We start from the raw sequence: 26896 nt of genomic DNA on the forward strand, positions 1-26896 counted from the left end.
TACTATCATCATATGTATTATTTCATGCTGGAATTTCTACATTAATGACAAAGCGACATTTTAACAATAGCTTCATAATCGAAGACATAAAGGTGACTCATAAATATCATAAGATGTGTCGTGGTGTAGTGGTTCAGTCACTTGACTCTCAAACCAAGGGTCTAGGTTTCGAATCCCACGCGGCGCAAATTAATTTCCTTTGGCAAGGCACTTATCCACGTTTGCCACTCTCCACCTCGGTGTTAAATGGGTACCAGGTAGGATGTGGACGTCAATATAATTAGATTAGCATGTGTGCACCGATAAATAAGCGGTTGCTTGGCCAGGATACTCCCAGGGAGTGAATATGTTGCATTTTATGTGTGACAATACAGTGGTGAATCCTGCGACCGGGGTAATAATAAGTACAATGTAAAGCGCTTTCGGAAACACAACTTATGGAGCGCTGTATAAATGTAATCTTGCCATCCGTTGGAAAACTACGGAGCCTTTAAAGTGCCATCGACTTGACGACTTACTTTATCTTGCCATGTCGACATAATAACCTTACTATGTCGACATGGCGAGATACGTTATCTCGCCAAGTCGACTTCTAAAAAGTTATATGTCAACATGGCGAGATACGGTATCTTGCCAAGTTGACTTATAAATAAATTAGATAAAATATCTCGCCATGTTGACATATATCTTTTCATAAGTCAACTTGGCAAGATAACGTATCTCGCCATGTCGACATATATCCTTTTTATAAGTCGACTTGGCGAGATTACGTATCTCGCCATGTCGACATAATAAGGTTAATATGTCGACACGGCAAGATAAAGTATCTCGACAAGTCGTCAAGTCGATGGCACTTTAAAGGCTCCGTAGAAAACGTTATGTATCCGTTGTGTACTCTTTGCATACGTGCTCCATACTCTCTATAGCCTATCCATCGAGCATCCGTCCACTGTTATTTCATTGTTCATCCATTTTGTCCATTGTCTATATGGATGAAAACGGATAGAGCCACCCCGAAATTTTGCTAGTCCGCTGTATATATTATGAGTACGTTTTGTATCCGTCGGCCAGTGGGACCAGGCCTTTAGATAATTTTGTATAATACCGCGGAAACGGCAGGTGTTTTTTTGACACATGAAGTATTCCAGTCAATGACATGTAATATCCACCAAGAAATATACACCTGTGTCTGTACATATTGAATTACAGTATCAAGTTTTTCTGGTATAAAATCCACAGTAATGTTAAATATAGAAGGTAACAAGGAAGGAAGGAAGGAGGAGAAGAATTAAGGTGGATAAGGGACTATGAAATCGATATTCCAAAGAAAAAAGGGAAAGAGAAAAGAAAAAGGGTAAGGTGTTATGTTTTTCTTAATACTAATTCGAAATCCCATCACGAAATTAAATTTTCATTTAAAAAAAATGTCGAATTTTTTGCTCGGAATTTTTAAGATATTTGTCACGCACGCCATGTTGTGCTCCTCCTTTTTTTGGTTAATTTTTGTTTATTTGTTTGTTTTGGCTCATTACGCCGCTGGTTGAGAAGTAACCTTAAAGTCAAAGAGAGAGAGAGAGAGACGAGCAAGCTATAGCATGGCAACAGTTACAAGTTTATGAAGCATCAAACATTATACTATATAGAAGGCCTTGTAATTAATGATGAATACGGAAGGGGTATTTGACTTTTAAAGCAATATCATTGTCAAAAACGTAAATTTCTCATCTTTTTTAAATTGATAATTTAAGAATGTTTCGACAAACTGCGAAAATGCATAGGCCAATAAGGCTGAATCGTTTTACTCTGATGTTTTCCTGTTGTCTCATAAATGTTTTTTTCTTCAAATATAATCTTGCGTATGGCCATAATCTATTTTTTCTTTTTAATGATTTTCATTTTCCTTCAATAATAGGACTTATCTGTTTACCAAAATGTTAAGCGAATCTCTCTTCAATAATACCAATGAACACATCTGACAATCATTCTTGTTCATATTAAATGTAAGGCTTGCTTTTTCAGTAAGTCGATTAACGCTCTACACAAAAATGCAGCAACACAGTGTGTCATAATTATGAAGTGTCGGAATATTCAGGCCATGGCGTCTCTCGCACCAGTTTTTGTTTTGTTTTTGTCTTTTTGCTTTTTGAAATACCAATTCCATTTTCTTCGGTGATCTAAAAATCATAATCCAAATTTTATAAAAATTGATAATAAATATAGAAAACGTATAAAGTTTCAATGCAGATAAAGCTCGGGAAAGCCTAAACATTGCACCTTATCACGCTTAATAGACAGATTTTCGTAATTTATCATCATCATCATATTCATCGCGTCATTTATACACACGGTTTTCCTTTCATTTCATGATTTTCACTGTTTTTTTTTTAATTTAAAATAGTTTGGCCTGAACAACTTCGTTTTCCATGAATATCCGCGAATTCTGTAATCTTTAATTGCGTGATTTTTTCCCGCCCCGTTTTCCATATATTAAACAACGCAACTTAACACACACGCAAGCATGCCTTCATTAACAGCAATTGTAAAGAATAAGTGAATTAATTGCTGGTTGTTACATTCTCTTTGGGTATTACGTAACAGTATAATCGTGTAGCACTCCATCTTCACTTATTGTTTTCTCCAGAGGTTTTGAATCTTCCCGTATGACTTAAATTGTTTTCCTTTACCACCCCCTCCCGACAGACTACGTGTTTAATCCATAGGAGGGAGAAGCTGTAGGGCACTGATTCCATTTATTTTTTTTTTCAAAGTAATTATTGGCTATTACAGAATCTTTGTAATAAGCGAAGAAAATGTTAGAGAAAGAGAAGTGTAACATTAAAAAAACGAAACCTCTCCAAATCTAATTTCACAAAATTACAAAGGAACAGTCTATATTATCAATAGGCCTCGCATGTATTGCTATGAATCGCCCGGTGATACGAGGTCTATGTTTTTCTTCTTGGGTGGCAGCCCAGAGGGCTAATACAACCTAATATTTTTTCAAGTTTTGACCCCCCCCCCCCCCCCATACACAAAACCAAGAAGGGGAGAAAAAAGGGAGCAAAAATTGAGAAAATAGGAAGTAAGGGACAGAGAAGGGGAAAAGTGTTTTAAAACGACAGGTTTGGGCAAATAACTCTACATAATAATCATGATACCCCTACCATGCCTACAATTCCATCGAGAAAATTATGACACCACTTTTGGTCGTCCTGCCCACCTAACCCAACCCACCCCCTATCAAAATATTCTGGCGCCTCAAAGTGTCTTCCTTTACATGAGGGCGACCCCCCCCCCCCCCATTTGAGAGGCACAAAATATGTTTTAGGGAATTGTGTAATGCATACGAAGTGAAGATTTTTTTTTTGGCGTGTCAAATATTTTTCCTGTACAAAAATCTCCCCCTTTTGGAAAATCCTGCATTCGCCTCTGCCATGGACATTATGCATGGGCGTAAATCACAGGGGGACAGGGGGATGCGTCCCCCTACCCAAAATAGGAGGGGGACACAATATCAAATGTCCCCCTACTATTTTAGTCTGTTATGATGGAAAGAAATACATCATTCAAAATCGAAATAAAACTTGTCTTTTGGACGAGATGACCTTACTTTTTGGATAATAACCTTTTCTTTTTTTCTTTTTTTTTTGCTCGTCAAATTTCTTTTGGTCAAAATGACCTTACATTTGGGGTAATAACCTTTTTTTTTTGCTTGTCAAATTTTCCAGCCCCTGCATGGTCCCCCTACCTTTGGGGAGAGATTTCCGCCCTTGACATTATGTATATTTCTGCTATTATCGATTATCGTGCTGGAGCGTATTGTGGTCTGCATGGTTCTGACTCTCATCTTTCAACAGAGGGTCAAGGGTTCGAATCCAGCCTCAGCGTAAAACCCCTCCGCAAGAAATAGTTCCAAATTTTGCTGCACGCATGCGAGGTGAATTGAAAATGAATGAACATGCCTTTAAAATAAATTATTTCCCAAAATAAATGATTAAGAATAATTATCATAATAGAATACAATCTTACGATTCATCACCACTTACCAATGAACAGAGAATCTCGGTGGTTCCATATCCATTATTTTTTCTCACTTGTCAGGAGTAACAATCTAAATTAGTTTCACATCTAAAGTAGACAAAAACTGTTATCCATTCACGCTTGGCGAACTCTGAGCGGGAAGTGACAGCAATTACTGTAGTACTACTCACGTCGGCGCATAGAATATCACCGAAGCTGTAAGGTTAATTGCAGCTAGCTGACTTTAAATCGCCTTCTTTTCAATAGCGCTGCAGACGTCAAAAGCGCGGGAAAAGAAACTCCGGGAGCTGGATCAGTCAATATATGGATGTGTCATCTTACCCCACCTTCAATATATCAGGATTGTGTGGGCTGAATGTGTAATTATTCTCTCCTTTGAGCGTTTGCTTCGTTTGGCAAACATGGATATTTGAAGTCCTAACTGTATCACCCCGATTAAAAAAAAATCGGAACGTGACAAGCAATCATCTAGTTTATATTTTTTATCTACTATTTTTATTAGTAAAAGTAGAGATGCAATCCTATTTCATGTGAATGCCGTCAATAATGCATTTGTTATTGATATGTTGTATAGTAGCTCGTCTGACAAATTATTGTAGAAAAATTGACAAAACCAGTTCTAGTCATGATTCTCCCAGCTCTGGCTCTCAAGTGTCCCCACCCACCATCTCCCACGGTTTCCCCCCACCTTTTCTACCCCCCCCTCTCTCTCTCTCTCTCCCTCTCTCTCACTCATCCTCTCTATCTTTTACTCTCTCTCACTCTTACCTTCAGTTCAGCCATTATCCCACATAAAATGTAAAAAAATCGATCATTCGAGACTCCAAGCACAGCTATTCTTACCCATTTTACTTAAATATTAGTCGGTAAAAAGAGATATTGGAAAGACCAAGTAATATATTTAATCATACGAAATAGAAACTAATGATATCAAGACTGTGTAAAGAAACCGTGATGATTATTACGAGGTTATGTTCTGACAATACGTGCAAAGTGTCATTAATAGTCACTTGCCTATTAATTGCTCACTGCATGGGGAATCACTGTCAAGTCTAAGTATAAAAAATATAGGTAACGTGTTGGGGTTGTTATTGATACTTATTTACGCTGCATCCAGCTTAGATAGCAGATAATTAGTGTGTTTGCAAAGAAAATCAATCGTTATTGGAAACAAGAGATATGAGTATAGAGCGAATGAACTTTGATAAAAATAATAATAATTAGGTTTTTTATACAGCGCTTATTATAATTATGTAGACATGGCATGCGACTCTAAAATCGGTTTACAGATTACCAAGTGCCGATATTCTGATTTTTAAAATCTTATTTTCATTCTTTACCAACTTTTGAAGTAGATCTTGCTATTGGCATAGGCCTATAGTGCGCAATTATGCCTCGTGGACTAGTTGCAGGCACACATACCTTTGGTTTTCGAAATTCGCCGAATATATAATGCAGTGTCAGAAGTATATAGGAAGAGCACTGAGGCTGGTTCTAACCAAGCACAGACAGAGAGTTTGGAGTCTACAAAAACTGCGGTGTTAATTTAAGACCAGTCCGGAATCTATATATGACCATACCAGAGAAGTGTTAAAACAGCATCGATTTAATTTCAAACCGGTGTTGTTTCAACACTTTTGTGGTGTGGTCATATATATACACAACAAAAAAAGTAAGTCCCCCCTTAAACAAACATCAATAATTTCCGAACCAATGCGAGTTTTTAATATATTTTTACATGAGCGTGTAGGTAATTTTCTAAGCTACCCTCTGAGTAAATGTTATGGACGTATTTTTCGTCATGCCTCAGTGAGCACCGTCAGAAGGCAAAAATGTCACTTTTCAAAAGTCACAAGCCAAATATCACGACTTTGATTCCATTTTATTGGAACTAATTCCACATTCTTATCATGAAAAATAGTCAGAAGGCTTGTAAAGGGTACTTTCTAAAAGACGATACAACTTTTTTGGCAAATTTCACGGTTAAATAAACACAAGTCCAAATTTGCTATAATTGGATTTTTACACATTTCTATCCATAAAATGAAAGAATATGATGACAGTTATTTTTGGGAAGAGTTTCTTCAACAATATTCATCGTTTCACGGTTCAATGAACATTTATTGAAAACAAAAAATACGATTTTCAAATATTATAGGCAAGTATTGTTTCATTTTGGTAACTGAAAATGATCTTTTCTCAGCTTTTTCGTTATGCTCATGACTAATTAACATGCTTCAATGATTCAAAGGCGTTTATGTAAACATTCACGCTTGAATGAACATGTGGAATGTGATTAGATCTTTTTTACGTTATTTGAAAAAATGCAATTCGTGACTATGGATATCTGTCACAAACCTCCCTGCATAGTTCATTTTATTTTATCTTTATGAAAATCCCGATATTTAATGCATCAGTGAGCACACAATATTCGAAAATTATGCAAATTAGAGGAAAGTTCAAGGCCTTGGCCCCACATTGTGCCGTATCGAATGGTTATTTTGGTGTGCGCGCCTTTTGGATAATGTTACTCTGAAGCCGTGTGCGAAGTTTCATGAAATAACTGTTGGCAGAAGTAACAAAAACCGTCCATGAAACAAACCCTCATTTCATATTTGTTAAAATTTTGACTTCCTCTCTCATAGACTTGTGTACATTATGGGTGCATATGTTTAAGAATAAGTAACCTCTTATTCAATATGGTAGAACTTTTTTTCAAGGCTGTCTTTAGCAATGTCATTTGGCAGTAATGTTTATCAACCTATGGGCAATATTCTGAGCAAAAATGAAATCGATTTGTTTATTTATGGATGAGTGAGCACGCATCAAAGTGGGAAAATTGGTATTGTCAATGTCACAGACTCATTTTAAAGGGTAATTGGGGGCAAAATCGGTTTCAAATGTGACTTTAATTGCTGTTGTTTTTATCATCCATCATTTCTATCACTACACACTTTCCGAACTTTAAACATTTTCATGGTTGAGCGAGCACATTCGAAAACTTAGAAATGAATACTCTTTATACTGCATAAATGTATTCTTTTCCTTACAATTTCTCATGATCAGTCTAATTTATGGACAAATCAGTGGTGGATCAAGAATTTTAATATGGAGGAGGGGCCTATAATGGGGGGAGCCACCAACATTTTCAAATGTTAACATGATCTAACAAGTTGTAGAGGATACTTCCATAAACCCCTATGATGATACGTCACAATACAGGGGCCGTGGAACGGTTTTCAAAGAGGGGTGGGGGGTGGGGGGGGGGGGCTGAGCCAAAAGTGTGTGGGGGGCTGACCATGCAAAAAATCATAAACGTATGGTCATTTTTACATTTTTGTAAATGCTTCTGGAAAAAAGTGGGGGGCTGAAGCCTCCCCCCGCTTCCGCGGCCCGGGCCACTGCAATACATTGTGCTCACTCAACCATGAACATACGATATCAAAATTGTGTGTGGAGTGGCTAAATGATGGATAGTAAAACAGCATAGCACCAAAAAATTCACCTAAAAACAACTTTTGCCCAACTTTGTATTTGCACAATCTGAAAAACGACTCTTGTGACTTTCAAAAATGGTCATTTTTAATTAAATCTTTAATTACTCATGCATGACTTAACCGATCAATCTAATTTTTCTCCATGAGTTGCTTAATGAGTGTAAAAAACCACCTACGAAATATCATATCTCAAAATAATTCTGTTCAAAAGTTACATCAATTTGATTTAGGGGGGACTTACTTTTTTTGTTGTGTATAGAATCCGGACTGGTGTTAAATTAACACCGCAGTTTTTGCCGCGGTCTTCACTCTAGACATGATATAATTGGTTAAAGTGTCAAATTTCAGTCTGTGCAAGTCAAAAGTGTGTGACTTCATTTCTGATCTGCGGAGGCCCTGAGGTGACATGACACGTCCCCCCCCCCCTCTAACTCGTTGCTAGTAGTTTCTGACTTGTTCCCATGGGCGAAAATCCCAGGGGGACGCGTCTCCCCTACCCAAAATAGTAGGAGGACACAATATCAAATGTACCCCCTACTATTTGGGTCTTTTATGATGGAAAGAAATACATCATTCAAAATCGAAATAAAAGATGTATTTTGGACGAGATGATCAACTTTGTGAGTAATTACCTTTTTTTATTTTTTATTTTTTCTTGTCAAAATTTTTAGCCCCTGGTCCCCCTACCTTTGGGGAGAGATTACCGCCCTTGCTTGTTCCATCGGCTTGTATCTCGTTCCCTGGACGTGTATCTTGCTCCCTCGACTTAAATCTTGTTCCCTCGACTTATAACACCGTTCCCTTGACTTATAACCCGTTCCCTTGACCTATAACCCGTTCCCTCGACTTGAAACTTGATTCCTCGACTTATAACTCGTTCCCTTGACTTATAACTCGATCCTTCGAATTATAAATCGTCCCCTGGACCTATATAAAAGTGGGGGGGGGGGCTGACTTATAGTCGATGGAGTGATTTAGAAAAAAAAATGTCATGTCACCTTAAATGGCTTCTAACTGATCGCTTTGACAGATAAGATAAAAATAATTTCCATAATATACGCCAGAGGTCATTGGAGTCTGTTTTAACAGCTATAGGCTATTACGCACAATATCCACTCCCTGGTGAGTAGTACATTAATTAGCCGTAGGACTCTATCCCATCACTCCATCAATTGTATACTATTTCGTTCAATAATTTGTCAGAGACATTCAATTGTCGTTAAATCGAGAATCTTTATATAAAAAAATGGTATTCATAAATTCAATCAACAAATTGTAAAAAAAAATGATAATAGTAATAAATGAAACCCTTCAGAGGATGAGATAAAGAATTACACGGTAAACAGTAATATTTGATAAAGCAACCAACACACTCTCCATATATAATTCTTTTTTTTTTAAACATGCCCTATCGAAATACTATCGTACAATATCCCTTGGACATTTTGGAAGTAATTGACTGCGTACATTTTATGAATTGATTAATGGGCATAAATAATGCATGAGAATTACGTTTAGGTCTGCTAAATTCACAGAGATGATATCTATACCTAATATCAATTGCCCTTTCAGTTAATGTATTTATTCATGACAAACTGTAAATTATGTCTGCATCGAGTTAATTTTTTTTTCTTGTAGTTCTATTCCCTGAAGTCCTCCACCAGGAAGGGTAACTCTGGAAGGGTAACTCAGGGCTGACGAGAGTGGGAGAGTTAATGAAATGCAGTCAGTTACTCGGGAAGTTACTGCACATGTAATTCCTGATATCTCTTCATGGAGTTATCCAAAAATTACGCACAACTTTAAGCATGACTTGTTCTTAAGTGCTATATCGGATTCTCATCCGTTTTGATCCATATCAGATACTGGTGTACATATGGAGGTTGGGGCCATGGACTGCCAACAAGTTTCATGACCAAGAAAAAAAAAGAAGCAAAGGAAAGAAATGTGTGATTGTGCCATTATGTCACATCACAATCAATTTCGGGAGTTCTAATTAATCCATTTTGTTCTTTCGAACCATACTTTTCTAGTGAAAGGACTTCAAAGTATTATTTGAATTAAAAAGTGATTTCTCCGTATTTTTTCAACAACAAAAAATTAACTAATTAACTTCCTTTATAATTACCATTGGACTTTTCGTCCTGACAAGAGCCATTGACTTGGTCAGCAGGAGCGCACTATTTAGTCTCCTACAGAAGATAGGCTCCCCCAAGACTGTTCAATGGACATATCATTCAATGAGCACAGTTTGCTACAACGCTGGAACATCTGGAAGCTTCCCACAGTTCCTGTGAGCAGTGGCGTGAAGCGAGGCTGCGCCTGGCCCTGACACTCTTTGGGATCTTCTTCTCCATGCTTCCCCAGTATGCATTTGGCGAATGCACAGAAGACTTATATATCCGTACCAGAGCACATGGGAAACTCTTCAACATCGACCGACTACGTGCTAAAACAATAATTATTGACAGGATGGTTCTCATTCGTGAGATGTTGTACGGAAACGATGTCGCCCTTGCACACTAAGAAATAAAGGTTCAAAATTGAACCCCGAAAGGTTGATGCAAAATCAGCACCCTATGGGTTCAAAAATCGAACCCCTGATTGGGGTTCAAAAATTGAACCCCTGGTTAGGGTTCATTTTTTCACTCTGCGGGTTCAAAACTGCACCCCTAGGGATTCAATTTAAAATTTAGGGGTGCAGTTTTGAACCCGCAGGGTGCAAAAATGAGAATATTGAGAAAACACTTTCAGTTCAAATAAGACTCTAATAGCCTCTTCAGTACAAAAGTATGGATGGACATTAAAACAAATAAAAATACACGAGAAATGGATCATAGCCCAAACCCAAAGAGGATTCATTCTAAGGTGATCAGTTAATGTCGAAATCTGATATCTCAGATGTGACTCCACCTTGACCTAAAACTTGAGAATTAATAAAAGAAATGAGTATTCTTACTGAAATCCCTTTACATTAGCTCTTACACGCGTAAGCCTCGGAGAGTAATTTTTTTCAAGATGGCGGTTGGCGTCCATCTTAGATTTGAAATGAAGATTATCCTTCATGCAAAATTACAGCTTAAAAATGAATCAACATACCAAATGACTCACGAAAAGAGTTATTATTCATGATTCTGGGGCAAAGGGTTCATAAGTTAATATTTCAAGATGGCGTCAGCTGGCGGCCATCTTGGATTTGACCCGAAGATGACCTTGGGCCCGTTGCATAAAACTTTTTTCCTGAGAAAACTCAGGTTGTTTTTACCAGAGTTTTTTCCCTGTGTTAAGTCAATGGTAGAAATCAGACTAACCTTAGTTTTCAGTTTTTACCAGAGTTTTCTCAGGTTAAAAGTTTTATGCAACAGGTCCCTTATATTGCAAAAATGATAATATAAATGGATTCTACACAACCCTAAACCCCTAAAACGAGTCATTACTCATAATTTTGGGGGAAAGGGGTTCAAAAGTTAGGTTTTCAAGATGGCATCTGGCGGCCATTTTGGATTTATGCAAATTAGCAAAATTGCCCAAACGGCAACTTTGGGCAACCAAGCTGAATTTGTTCTAGGACCCCATAGGAACACGAATCAAGAAAAAAAACTTAATCGGAAAGAACATTTCTAGGTCCGAAAATGTCAAATCGACTATAAGACAACCCCCCCCCCCCCCGCCGCAGTCTCGCACACTTTCACTTGCACAAATTTTATCAACATTATGATCATTACTTTCTTATTTGAATTTTTCTTTTCCTTTCTACTTTTTTGGTAATATGGTAAAAGATACATGACTGTATTGTTCACGTCGAACGAAACCCTCTGTTCGAAATACGGCTATACGAACGTCGTTAGAACATCATACTAACCACGCAAGATTTTGTAGGGTCGAGTGGTGATGATGTTGGTGGTGGTGACGTGACGGTGATGATGATTATGATGATGACGATGACGATGATGATGATGATGATGGTGACGATGATGACGGTAGTGGTGGTGTTTGTGATGATGATGGTGATGATGAAGATGCTGGTTGTGATGGTGAGGATGATGATGATGGTGATGGTGGTAGTGATGATGATGATGATGATGATGATGGTAGTGGTGGTGTTTGTGATGATGAAGATGCTGGTTGTGAGAGTGATGATAACGATGATGATGATGATGATGATGATGATGATGCTGCTGCTTCTTATGATGATGATGATGAGTACATCATCATCAATTTCAACATCATTCAGTTTCCTAGCATCTAATTATTAATTCGCAACACTTACATGAAAGATTATTTCGCAATCAGTCGAGAGAACATATTCTACCCGGGAATTGGCATAAAGGATGCATTGACTCATCTTCGCTCTGCTTTTTAAAATAACCACAGATTCTATTCTAAGACTCTAAGTGATTGCCTTTGGTGATTATACTGTATAATTCATTTCGCTTCGTATTTTAACCACTAACTCCGTTGATGTAATTCAGCATTACACTTATTGAAAATTGATAACACTAATTGCAAATTGAAAGTTAAAGTCCGCTGCTGCAACATGTTGATTTGAATAAAGAGAAAACAAAATTAAGATGCATTCCACTAAAATTCCCAATAAAAATTGAAAGTAAAATACGAATATGCATGAAATTTCCCCTTCTTTTTCCCAACTTGATATGCTAATAATTGAGTTGTGAATCGTTTTATAACCTTATATTCCTTCCTCGCAATACTCGCAATACCCCCCCCCCCCTCCCCGCCAGTCTAAGTATTCGGACTGGAGAAATTTCCTACACAGGACAATAAATACATTCAATTCAATTTAGAATTGCTCCATGTGAGATTTGACAATTAGGAACATTTTTATTGGTATGAGGCACAATATGTTACAATTGCAACATATTTAGGGAGGAATCATACCTTTTCTTACATTACATTAACATGATTAAGGGAACATTTTTTTCGTAATATTTCATATAATGGAATACAAAATAATTCGTGAGTGAATAATGCCATCAATTGTCCTATTTGCAAAACTATCTATTTCATAAGGCCTTACAATTATTTAAAAAGAGATAGCCATAGAATACCAGGGAAACAATGATTGTGATTGACTGCTGAACCCTGTTACCATGTTGTTACCATAATGACACAGTTACCTGTTGTACCTTTTTTTATGAAACGTGCCCGGGATGAGCATAAATAATCGTATTGTGAACAATAGTCATATCTTTCTTATTCTACATCCTATTTGATTGAAATTTTCAGCATTATACTTGTTTGACTTCCTCTATACAGTACGTCCCACAAAAAAAGGAAACCCGTTTTCAGAGATAGATATCACAATTATTAAAAATGTTTTTACTATATATTTGACACTCATGGTAAGATTGGAATCTCATCTCTAATTTGAAACCAACAGCTTAGCGCATGGCAGATAATGAACAATAAATATTGTGACATATCAGAAACGATATGCGCAGAAACTCACGTGTGAATCTGGATCCACTCTCATTTCAGGGATCAGTGAGAAAATCTTAACAAAGAATACAAAAGAAATGCTAATGAGCAAATCGTATAATAAGTCCGTTTGTCGTATCACGAACCAATCATGTCGACTCCAATTTTTCTGCGCAACCTGGTTTTGACTTTAAACTTTCAAACTCGTCTTGCTCATTAATGCGTGAAATGTTCGTTTAATATTAGGTATCAAATTAAAGAAAAATTGAATTATATGATTATGTTAATGAAATATCATAATTCATTTGCCTTTGAAGAAACAGGACATCGGAATCTCGGTTTTCTTTTTTTCTGGGACGCACTGTATATTCCAATTAACTTTGCTGTTGCAAGGATATGGCTTTATACAATAGCGCACTGTATGGGGGCTTCATAAAATGATCGTGAATTCAGGCTGATCTAAGAGATTAGTTTTTAAACATTTTAACGTATCATTGATTTCATTCCATACGCCGACCATCCATGACGACGACCTAGATGTTCCATCAATTACAGTAATTAATGAAAACGATGATAAATGATATGACTAATAATCCGAGGACACCAGATCCACTCTGCTCAGTGTTCAATGGGATAGAGTTAAGAACACTAGCGTACCTACGGGGGGGGGGCAGAGGGGGCAGACTGCCCCCCCCCCTGACGAGTCACAATCCATGCAAGGGACATATCCCTGCCCCCCCCCCCCCCTGACGAGTCTTGAAGACCTTTTTTTTTTGCTTGTAAAATTTTTTGGCGGACGAATTTGCCTCCCCCTGTGGAAAATCCTAGGTACGCCACTGGTAAAAACTACATGAAGGATTGAGAAGATTTTTGAAAGGCTCATCTCTTTGTCTCTTTTTTGTCACATCGTCAATACAATTTTTCACAGTTTCGATCATCCCTTCATGAAGATTATTCAACAAGGTAGGGCATGTGTAGGCAACCCCCCCTCCCCTGCAGAAAGGTAAACCTTTTAGAGTTAAACACTGTTAAAAGAGAACCAGATCGTAATGAGCGTAGAAACGTTTTGGGGTTAAAAAAGAAGAAATATCATAAAATTGTAAATTGATTACAGTTGTTCCAATTTTTTTGTCCAAGTTTGTATCTTCATTATTCTGTTATTTTCCATCAAACATCTATACACATATCCTGGTGAGTATGCACTCAGGGAGCCGATCGTGTCACACACTCAATATTTTATATTTCATTTGATGAAATTTCATAATTTTCATTTTCATTAGATTTTAATGAATAGGCTATTCCACCATACCAAAATGGATTAAAGGCTGGTTAAAAAAAATCAATTGTGTTATCAAAGAACCACCAAACCATGAATTAAGGGTTGATTAAAAAAAACCATATCATTTAATATGTTATCAAAATATCACAACATTATCAATTATAAACCTCATATGTCGAATAATTCATTCCTCTGATTGGTCAAAAGTGGGGTCATGTATTTGACCATGCCCGCCAAACAACCAAGGTGGTTACCAAGGGCAACGGGCATGGTTAATAAGATTTCTGCCGGGGATTTCTGTCTGTTGCCCCCTGACCCGGCCCTTAACAACGGCATAGTTAAATTTGGCTGCGATCCCCATTTGATTGCGTGCAAAATGGTGCTTTCTGCAAAATGGGTATAGGCCCTACATGTATATTAGCAAGGCCAAAGAAAATAAATGGAGAAGCAACCAGCCATTCGAAAAAGAAATAACTTTATAAAATACCCTACTAGCCTACTGTAATTGGCGATTTTTCTGATTAGGTTTAACCTTTTCCGCGCACAATACACCAGGCCTACGTTTTCTATCTCCTCCCTAATTTGCGACTCCCTCATTCACCATCCTTCCTCGTGCCCCGCCGCCACAGTATTATTATCTTGGTATTCTTGTTCCAACCTTGACACAATAGTGATTCAACAAATAATTCATCAAAATTGATTACAACATAAAAGCTTGACCTCGAATCTAACTGCGCTGTGTCGGAGAACATTAAATAATTACTCGATAATCAGAGTGAGTCGTACATTTCCCAATCTCTCCATCGCACAGCATGACCAAGCGTCTGGCCGCATCAGCGTTACCCGACAAGAGCTTCCTCTTTTATTTACCAATTTTAAGGCCACTTAGCCACCACTTTGCAGGCGATATAGGATTTAAAACGTCAATTATTCTCATACGAGCAACGTGTGAATGCATAAAACAGATTTATTAGCACGGCAGAAAATGTCCGGGTTGTCGCGGCGATTCCAATTTGGAAAGGTAAACTTTAATTGCCATTAAGCCTGCCGCACTCTTTCCGATTTTTGCATATTCCATCTAAAAAAAATAATGATTGATAACATTATTTCATACATCAAATTTAAATTGTGACAGCCATAGAGGTTAATCCCACTTTGATTTTAAAATTATATAGGCTCTTATCCGAATCTTTATTTAAAAAAATGTGTTGAAAAGTGCCCTAATCAGTACTAAACTCATTAATTGATTTTTAGTCAGGAGTATCAACATTATACCAGTGGCGGATCTACAGGGATTTAGGTGGGTTAATCCCCCACCCCCATTGGGCTGTCAAGTAAAAAAATGTAATAACTTACATTTCAGAGCTAACCCCTAATAGCCTTCTTTATTAAAATGAACCCTAAAGTTTTGCTTGTATAAAAGAAAATTTCGGTATCAAAATTACCTTCATTTGGTAATGAAAACTCGGTACTAAAATGACCTTCATTTTGTAGTAAAGCCCTTTTTTTTTGCTTATCAAATTTCTCGGTCAAACCCCCTCCTTGGAAGAAAAGCTATATCCGCCCCTTTATAATAATAATAATAACATGGAGCTTTTATATAGCGCTTAATACAAGACAGTTTCTAAGCGCTTGTATACCACACGTACGTCATCTCTCTTCATCACAGTATTCACACTATCTTAATCTCTCTTCATCACAGTATTCACACTATACCACACCATCTTTATCTCTCTTCATTACAGTATTCACACTATACCACACCATCTTCATCTCTCTTCATCACAGTATTCTCACTATACCACACAGCCTCCATCTTAATCTCTCTTCATCACAGTATTCACACTATACCACACCATATTCATCTCTCTTCATCACAGTATTAACATTATGCTACACCATCTTAATCTCTCTTCATAACAGTATTTACACTATGCTACACCATCTTAATCTCTCTTCATAACAGTATTTACACTATATAACACCATCTTTATCTCTCTTCATAAAATTGCCAATTTGAAGTTAATAGTAGGTGATCCACATCAATGAATATGGGTATAGGTATAGGCATAGGAAGTGAATACAACACTCAGTGTTCTCTACATGTGGTGCTGACACAAAAAGTAAGCTATATGGGACTGAAGTAGCAATAGTTCAATCTAGTGCACTGAGACTTACATTTCCTGCAACAAAGTTTACATTACTAAGGGGGTCTCCTGGTTGCAAATATAGAAACAATCACATTACTCCATCAGGGTACACATATCACACTTAGTAAAAAGTCAAAATTTGCAGATTAAAACAGAAAAACGTCCACGGTTAAAGCAAAGATAGATTAAGCGGGGAGCGGGGAAGGACTGACATCATCAGTTACCACACCATCTTCATCACAGTATTCACACTATACCACACCATCTTCATCTCTCTTCATCACAGTATTCTCACTTTACCACACAGCCTTCATCTCTCTTCATCGTAGTATTTACACTATACCACACTGTCTTCATCTCTCTCCATCACAGTATTCACACTAAACCACACCATCTTCATCTCTCTTCATCACAGTATTTACACTATACCACACTATCTTCATCTCTCTTCATCACAGTATTCACACTATACAACACTATCTTCATCACTCTTCATCACAGTATTCACACTATACAGTTTAGTTCAATTCATTTATTTCCAATTAAAAATCACAATATAAAAATTCATAAAAATACATAATTGAGCAAATGTAAACCATATTCATGTACATGTATTACAAAAGTCTTCCACATAAAACATATATGTATACAATATATACAATACAATATATGTATAAAATAAGTTAACATTTTAAACAACAGAGGAAATAGGGAAATTATAAAAACCCCAAAATAGAGTTTGTATAGATAATCTCCCCTAATGGAATTAGACAAAATATAATTAGCAAAGTAAGATATAAGAAACTTACTTGCCCACAATAAAACACAAGATCAAACAATAAAGGGGAACAAAAAAACAAAACAAAAAAAACCTACACAGAGGTAAAATGTGGAAAATAAATCTACACAAGTTGAAGATTGATTAAATGCTGCTTTATACTTATTTTAAATGCATTATAATTCTTTATTGATGTTATATTACTTGGCAGGTCATTCCAAACTGTTGGTGCTTTATGACTGAATGAAAATAACAGATTTTCTTCAGTAAATTCCTTTATGTTAGATTGAGGTTTCCTGTATATAATTCCAACTAAAATGTTTTTTTGTTTCTGACACAAGATTTCAATGAATAGAGACTCATAGTTTGCAGTAGAATCAAATAGATCAGTTCGCATTTTAAAATTATACATGTTAGATATCAAAAGACCAACTCCACCTCCTCGACCTTGAATTCGATCAGAATGTATGAATGTATACCCATCTACGGTAAATAACATAGGGGTATTATTATGTAACCAGGTTTCAGAAAAACCATAAATTGAGAATTGAAAAGGAATATGAGACATGAAATTAGATATTGCATCAAAATTCTTGTTTAAAGTTCGTGAATTAAAATGAAGAATACTAAATGTATCAGTTTGATTTTCATATATTGAAGAAAATTCATCAACAAAATAATATTTACAATCTAGCTGGAAATCTTGAATAAGTGAACTTATTGGTATATTATCGTCAAAATATGTGTCATCACTGGCATAAGATAAAGAATTTAATGATTGAAAATCAAAATCATCAACTTGTTTATCATTGAATATTGCACAAAATCTGTCAGTTTCAAGTTCACTGAATGCAAAAATAGAGTTCATACAAACAGGAGAAAGACAATGGCATTTATCATTATTATCAAATTCAGAGATTACATGTAAGCAAGCAGAGCATGATATCTTCAATGTCCACTGAACAGTTACAATAAAAACACACATGTAGCATATCAAACACTATTATTAACGGTATAAATACACATGGAATAAAACATTTGAGATACAGAGAAAAGAAAAGAAGAAGAGAAAAAGGAGGAAAAGGATTAAAGAAAGAAGGATAGAAGAGAAAATACAGATAGAAGAAAAAAAGAATAACAAAGGGCATGTAATCAAGCCCAAACAATGTAATATAAAAAAGTAGGAGCCATAAACACAACCAGGAGGCACATTACTCTATTAGAGTTTATCAATGTCTTGTTGACAGGTAATCAGTTTTTTCCTGCTACGAGGCTTCCTTGAGAGTGCAAATATTCGACCATCCATTGTCCATGCACTCTTCACATTCTCACAATCACGTACTTTACTAAGGAAAGAAACGTTCTTCGCCGTAAGATCTTCCATGATCGATTTCTTCTTTCCAGCAAGTTTGCGGCGATTTTTTATTAATTCGTTACGTTTTCTGTATGATCGAACTTCACAATGATCGGGCGTGTTTTTTTTTTATCAGGATTTCCAGTGCGATGACTACGCTCGATATTATCTTTTGTGAGATGTACTCCCAGATCTTCTGATGATAAACTGATGATCTTGCTGTTTGTATCTTCATTAGGCGACTCAGATATTCCAAAAAACCGCAGACAATTTCGTCTGGAGTATTGTTCCTGCCTGTTTAGCTGGTCTTCGATGTTCTTAACTCGATTACGGTTCATTTCGATTTCTGATTGCAGATGTGCATATTTCTCTTTCCGCTTTTCAGCTTCAGATTCAAGCACCAATATTTGACTATCTATCTTCTCAATATCTTCCTTGATTCCTAGCAAACACTTTGCGATGTGGGTCTCGACGATTGAAGCGAAGCTTAGGTCGGCAAAGATATCATTCCTGATATGAGTGAAGCATTGGATATATCCTCATTCACCCTTTCATCCTTTCCTTTTAGTTTGTCTTTCATTTCCTCCTCTCCATCAATAATATCCACATCCTTCTTCTTTCCTCTTTCCTTCATCACCTCTTTGCCCTTCTCAATTCCAGTCTCCTTTACTCTACTTCTGGTGTACATTTTGGTGTCAGCCATACTGTATGTCCTTCCAATCACCAAGTTTCAATTCAGCTCAGTTTGGCAATATTCACATATTACGTAGAGAGTAAGCAAGTCTTAAAACAATAGAATGTTCATTCGGTGATATAAAATTGCCAATTTAAAGTTAATAGTAGGTGATCCACATCAATGAATATGGGTATAGGTATAGGCATAGGAAGTGAATACAAACACTCAGTGTTCTCTACATGTGGTGCTGACACAAAAAGTAAGCTATGGGACTGAAGTAGCAATAGTTCAATCTAGTGCACTGAGACTTACATTTCCTGCAACAAAGTTTACATTACCAAGGGGGTCTCCTGGTTGCAAATATAGAAACAATCACATTACTCCATCAGGGTACACATATAACACTTAGTAAAAAGTCAAAATTTGCAGATTAAAACAGAAAAACGTCCACGGTTAAAGCAAAGATAGATTAAGTGGGGAGCGGGGAAGGACTGACATCATCAGTTACCACACCATCTTCATCTCTCTTCATCACAGTATTCACACTATACCACACCATCTTCATCTTTCTTCATCACAGTATTCACACTAAACCACACCATCTTCATCTCTCTTCATCACAGTATTCACACTATACCACACCATCTTCATCTCTCTTCATCACAGTATTCTCACTTTACCACACAGTCTTCATCTCTCTTCATCATAGTATTCACACTATACCACACAGTCTTCATCTCTCTCCATCACAGTATTCACACTAAACCACACCATCTTCATCACAGTATTCACACTATACCACACCATCTTCATCTCTCTTCATCACAGTATTCTCACTTTACCACAGTCTTCATCTCTCTTCATCACAGTATTCACACTATACCACAGTCTTCATCTCTCTTCATCACAGTATTCACACTAAACCACACCATCTTCATCTCTCTTCATCACAGTATTCACACTATACCACACCATCTTCATCTCTCTTCATCACAGTATTCACACTATACCACACCATCTTCATCTCTCTTCATCACAGTATTCACACTATACCACACCATATTTATCTCTCTTCATGGCAGTATTCACACTAAACCACACCATCTTCATCTCTCTTCATCACAGTATTCACACTATACCACACCATCGTCATCTCTCTTCATAACAGTATCACCACTATACCACACCATCTTTATCTCTCTTCATAACAGTATTCACACTATACCACACCATCTTCATCTCTCTTCTTCACAGTATTCACACTATACCACACCATCTTCTATTCTCTTCATCACAGTATTTACACTTTACCACACCGTCTTCATCTCTCTTCATCACAGTATTTACACTATGCTACACCATCTTAATCTTTTTTAATATAAAATTTATTTCTTCAGATAAAATCACAAACTTTGATCCTGAATTGTATTAATGAAATCAAAATGAGTAGTATCAATGTTCATCATTTTAAATATTACCAATTTTTTTTCAAAAACTATAATCCAATTTACAGAATTTGGAGCTTCAGTATTTCTATAAAACAACGCACTCCTTGAATGTGATACAGAAACAAAAAAAGCAATGATTATCTTTAATTAAATCAATGCTGGACATGTGTCTTGATCTTTTATCAAAATATATTACTATTTACTAGTAGTTGACTTTGCCCTCAAGTGGTAAGATTTTGACTGGCTGCTGAACCTTGTAAATAAAGTAGTTACCATTGGATGGCAAAGTTATTTACTTTTATATTTCTAGTCAAATATTGGATTAGTTCTTTTTTCACAGCATTAAGATCTTTAAAAGGCCCAAGGGAGGACCTAGAAATGAATGAACCAGAAAAAAATTAAACATAAAAGTAATAAAACGATGCTAGAACTCCTCTCAGTCCCAGGAGACAGCATTACAGCTCCCTTTTTAAAAGGCCCAAAGGAGGACCTACAAATAAATGAACCAGAAAGAAATTTAGCAAAAGAGTAATAAAAAATGCAACAAGCTAGCACTCTTCTCGCTCCCAGAAGACACCATTACAGCTCCCTGGCAAACCTCTCCAAATTTGTATTCATAGTACAGTACAGGTGCAGCCAAAGGCAATTCAATTGATGTACATGTATATATTTAATGGCATTAGAAGGCTCACAGTATACTTCTTGTTTACAATATTCCACACTTCTTAACCTAAATACATTGGGTAAAAGGGAATTGGCATGAACAAGGATTTTCTCTTGATTTTTATAATCACCTGCAATTTTATCCTGGGATAAATATTAGACTGCATGCGATATTGACACACATGGTTGCATATAATCTTCAACATTTCTAAGTAGGTTGTTCTCACGATCATTGCACTCCGAGTCCATGAAATATGCATGAATTATTATTGAATAATTATTATAATGATAGAGAATTGAAAAAAAATATATATAATCTAAAACAAATCCGAAATCCATCTATCTGCTAAGCTGAAAAAAATTTCCTTAAAATAATCTCATTTTAATTACTTAAAATTTCATGAATATCAATTATCCAGGCAATCGACTGAGATTTTCTGGCTCATATATCATTTCCTTCGGGGCATTATCCTAGAATAGAAATCCATCAACATGGATTTAAGTTGTTTTGAAAGGAAAAGGAAAATTTAGAGCAGTAACAAATGATAAGAAATTCATGAAGTTCTGAAAGAGTGTTAAATATTGTAATAGATTTAATTAAATTGGCCAAATGAAGGATGTCATTGTGACGTGGGGTAGAAAGTACTCATTCATCTTGTTAAGTACACAAATGCCTAAAATTCATTTTATTTTAAAAGTTTGTTTTACTTTATTTATTTTTTTAAATTTTTTTTATTGCAGTGGTAAGCATACTTTTGAAGATGTTATTTTATTTCATTTTTTCTATTTTCTTATTGATATATTTGGTACAGTTGCTACTTATTTCAAATTGATTGGTCCATCTACATGTATGACATCCAGAAGAAAAGTGGGCGTGGATTGCATGTTGACTGGTCATCATGACCCTCTTTATTGCCATTGGAACATACTGGCACCCCTTTAAATTTCCCAATTTGTTAGCTGCAGTTAATATTTTGCCTCATATCCCATCAAGTTTGTAAATACAATTTTAAAAAAGACCCCCACCAAAAAAAAAAAAAAAAATATTGGATATTCTTCTCAGTGATCTTTTCTTCAAAACAGTGTCTACATATTTCCTGGTTTTTCATATTCAAATCATGGATCCCTTCTACTCAAAACAGTTCAATACAACCTGACTGATATTAAATACCAACAGAGGGTCAATATGACAGATTATGAAAAATAGTGATAACACTATTATGCATTGATAGTCATTACTCAAAGTTTTATTTGGCAAGATCTCAATAAAGGAATGCATAACGAAAAGAAAAATGACTCGCTGATTTTACACTTGAACTGACTTTACAAGCAAATTAAAGGGCAATTCCATAAATTATTCATGTCTGATCCACGATAAGCAGGAATTTCTTGAAAATATTCATCTCTGTTTTCTAGTTCATAAAGTTAGAAGAACAAAGGGGGGACAGATGTACAAAAAGATTGACTATTTTAAGGAATTGCCCTAAAGATGATTAACAAGTAATGGTACTGTCTTTTAAATACATGATGCATGACAAACAAAACTACTTGTACATGAAAGAAATAGAGAGATGAATAAATCAAGCACTGAAATTCATTATCCAATTACATAATTCTTATTCCACAATAAATTAATTCCAGCATAAATGTACAAAGACTGCATTTAAACAGAAATTAAAAGATTCTTGTAGTGTGTGTGCACCGAAAAAAAGGCGCTATATCAAATTTAATATAGCTTGTAAGAACTCTTTCCATGATAGCACTTGATCTTAAGAGCTATTTTTCTAAACCCAATCTTGAAATAAAGGTAAATGACTTTGACTGCTGTGATTGGCCAGACATAGTAGCCAATTGACGGGCTGAGACAACTGGGGGCTATTTCACAAAGCTGTTCGTGAAACCTGAGCGACTTTAAGAATGACTGGTGATCCTTTCTTGTGGCAAATGATATGTTCATTGGTAATAGCGCGTAAGAAATGTTCACCAGTCATTCTTAAAGTCGCTCTTAACTTACGAACAGCTTTATGAAACACCCACCAGGACTGTCTGTTGATCACAGGAGTTGACATCATAAGAGGCCCACAACAATGCAGTAGGCATATGTTTTCTCCAATTTCCTTCATTGTGTAAAATACAGGTCAGTTTGCATTCATTGACCTTCCATACTTCAAACATTTCCCAACGTTGAATCATTTATATTTTTTCAGACTACAACATGAAAAACACGTGTCCTTTACATCTTCTAGGCTGAATATCAGCAAAGTTAAACAGATTTCTGTGGTCCAAAAGAATTGACTGTGAGTCACCTTACTTCTTGATTGTGTAATGAAAATTTTCCAACTATCCAGGGCCTGATTTCATTAAAACTTCAGCAATAACAAATATGCAATAACAGTTTTAAGCTACTGAAATGATTTGATTTGATTGGTTGATAGTGAACTTGTCATAGAAATTGCGCATTTGTTATCATAACAAGTCTATGTGAAATGGGCCCCAGGTGTCACTCAATCTTTGCTATCAATTCTGTGACAATACAATTACAGTTCAAGAAGATATACATGTATACTATATAATTGATATGATTGTCTTATGCATTATCATGCACATAAATCTTTCATGGGGAAATAAATGTTGAATTTTATTTTTTAAACCAATACCTCACAGCTGCCAGGGCAGTATCCAATGTCCCTAACACTGGATGGGTCGTGCGTTGCCGTAGCAACAGTGATGCTGCCTCCGGCTCCCGGCCTGCATCTTTCAGTTGCCTGGCAATCTCTGTGACCTCTGACCTCTGACAGGAACTGAGCAGGAAGTCCGCTAATGGCGGATAGTAAGGCGTTTCGACGACTTGGCGAGCAAAGGATCGGGTGATGAAGAGTTGGAGGAGCTCTTCGTCAAAGGAATCCTCCGAAAACTGAATTTTCAAAATAAGAAAAGAAGATGTTAAATGATGAAGCTCATGTGTTCCTTATAAATTTCAAAGAATCCCACTCTATATTATGTATTTCTAATAAAAAGCAAAAGTACCATAATGAGCATTATCCTTCAACTATTGTTACACTCCTGTGATAAACAGATATAGCCATTGCTGTGTAATCTTGAACAATCACATAAGACTTACAGTAAAAAAACACTGAAACCTTTATAAAGAGCTAAACTTAGTGACATAACTATCAAATCAGTGAAAATATATTTTTTTAAAGGGAATCTTGCATTGTGAAACAAGATAATTTAACTGCATTAATGAGCCCACTTATTATGTAAATGAATCAATACAATCAGTGGATTCATTAATCACAACAAATGGGCACATTAATGCTCAAACCTTAGTAAACAAGCGTCAATTTATAGCACGCTGTGATAAAGGAGCGCATTTATTTTTGGACACTTTCTGAATGCGTGAACTGAATTAAGCATAATTGAGGATGAAATGTGCATGAAAGATGGATTCAAACCACGGATTCAAAAACACCTTTGTGAATTCAGGCCACTGACGTTCATACAGGGTTTTTAATGTAATCCAGTTTTAAAAAATCGCTTACTATTAAACAAATAGCAAATGGGCATGAGTGTGATGGTACAAGATTTCGCAAATGTGAAATATTGTACCATTGCACGAATAAGAATATCCCCTATTTGTGTAGTAAAACACCTCAGAAGTCAGCATTTTATCTATGAAAATGAGAAAGAATTATTCAAAGCAAAAAGCAAGCACGCATCTGATCTGCAGCAGCAATGCGCATTTGACCAATCCCTACACGTATTGGACCTGCATTTATTATTATTATTATTTGTTTGGCGTCACCTGTGCCTGGGAGGCGAAAAGCGAACTGAATCACTATGACCCGCAGGTCTCTCCTCCCGATATAATTGACTGGGGGGAGTGCAGGTGGACCACTACACCGGGGTTTCCCCCTACACTTATAAGAATAGTGCAGTGGGTTCTTAACGTGCAAAGGTGGTGATTCTCCTCTACACAGGGCCTCCATTTAACATCTTATCCGAGGGATGGAGTGTTTTCCATTGTAACATAGCCTGCATCTATGAAACATGTGAGAGACGTTTACACACAACGCACTGGCTTCAGTCATCCGCCCGGGATGGACTCGAACCCATGATCTTTGGTTCGACCGGCAGACGCATTACCGACTGAGCCAACAACGCGCTCAATTTACTAACCACAATAAATTGAATCCTATTATGACCGTGCAACAGAGCATTTCAGACTGTACGCGTGCAACGGTACAAATGTTTGTCATTCAGCCTCCCATTTGCTAAGCTAAGCAGGCATTGTCCAATAAGAAATAATGCACATTAGATATCATTATACTTACTTGCTCAGGTACTTTCATGTAGTCAAGGATATGTTTGTAAAGATCACTTTGTTGGGTGATGAGTACTATTTTGATAGAGGCTAGATGGTGTCCCGTCTCCACTAGGTTATCGTAGATTGCACTGATGCACTGGGGAAAAGCAATAAAACAAATTGGAAATGTATGGATATTTTGGTACATAGCTGATGACAGGAGACAAATACACGTGGAGGTGAATGAAAGAAACTTGAGAGTGGTGAAGGGAACGAGGGGAGAGAAGGGGGAAGGACAATAACGGAAAGAGGTTGACTCAAGGGAATGAAGAGAGAGGAAAGACAGAAATGGAAAATGGGTAGGAATCACAGATAGGGATAAACAAAGTGGAAAAGGCAGGGAGAAATGTAATGCCTATATTCATTGATATAAAGCAAAAATAATGAAAAAAGAAGAGGAATCGTGCAAGCATTATAAAGTGGAATGAATTCAAAGAGCAAGTCCACCCCAACAAAAAGTTGATATGAATAAAGATAAAAATCCAACAAGCATAACACTGAAAATTTTATCAAAATCAGATGGAAAATAGGGGAGCTATGGCATTTTAAAATTTCTGCTTTATTTCACAAAACAGTTATATGCTCTTCCCAGTCGGTATGAAAATGAGAAACTGTTGATATCACCACTCACTATTTCTTCTGTATTTTATTACAAAAACCCTGAAATATTTAACTTTTCCTCCTCACTATAAAGTAAAAAAAAGTTTGATTTCTCCCTGAAATATTGTGATTGGATAAAGAGCCTCTTTATTGTTAAATCTGCAAAAAATTAAATATTGAAGGATTCAAAAAATAAGATACCAAAAAAGTATTATGTACCGAATGTGACACCACTGACTTACATTTCTACGTCACTGTGTTGTGCATGTAACTGTTTGTGAATATAAGCAAACTTTGAAAATGTCATAACTTTCTTATTTCACATCCAATTTCAATTAAATTTTTAGTGTTATACTTGTTTCACTTTTATATTTTTATTCAAATCAACCTTTTTGGGGTGGACTTGCCTGTAAAGAAGGGAAAATATATCAGATTAAACAGATGAGGTGGAAATTCCCAATATTAGGAAAAGGATTTATCAAGTCTTTCTTTAACTCTATATACAAATATATCTCTAAAAGACATATAAGAATTAAAAAAACTAAGAAAGTTTACAGTGAGCAGGAAGTGTGGGAATCAAAATTCTGTGATCAAATATTAATCAG

General features: G+C 36.2%; 1 protein-coding gene across 2 annotated transcripts in view; it reads right to left on the bottom strand.

Annotated features, from left to right (window-relative positions):
- Nucleotides 1-22822: 22822 nt before the first annotated feature.
- The window catches only part of LOC129261728 (NBAS subunit of NRZ tethering complex-like), a 67602-nt gene continuing 63528 nt past the window's right edge, over nucleotides 22823-26896 (bottom strand). The window contains exons 57-59 of one of the 2 annotated variants that reach the window (XR_010293664.1): nucleotides 25660-25788; nucleotides 23340-24239; nucleotides 22823-23246 (exon numbers count right to left, since the gene is read on the bottom strand). Coding sequence is in view for 1 of the 2 variants with exons in the window: in XM_064099902.1 (XP_063955972.1) it covers nucleotides 23964-24239; nucleotides 25660-25788 (405 nt within the window). In the remaining variant the exon portion in view is untranslated. Of the gene's footprint in view, nucleotides 24240-25659; nucleotides 25789-26896 lie in introns of both variants that reach the window. The other variant, XM_064099902.1, reaches the window with a different exon arrangement.

The sequence above is a fragment of the Lytechinus pictus genome, chromosome 5 (genome assembly GCF_037042905.1).
Source record: "Lytechinus pictus isolate F3 Inbred chromosome 5, Lp3.0, whole genome shotgun sequence".
NCBI classification, from domain to species: Eukaryota; Metazoa; Echinodermata; class Echinoidea; order Temnopleuroida; family Toxopneustidae; genus Lytechinus; species Lytechinus pictus.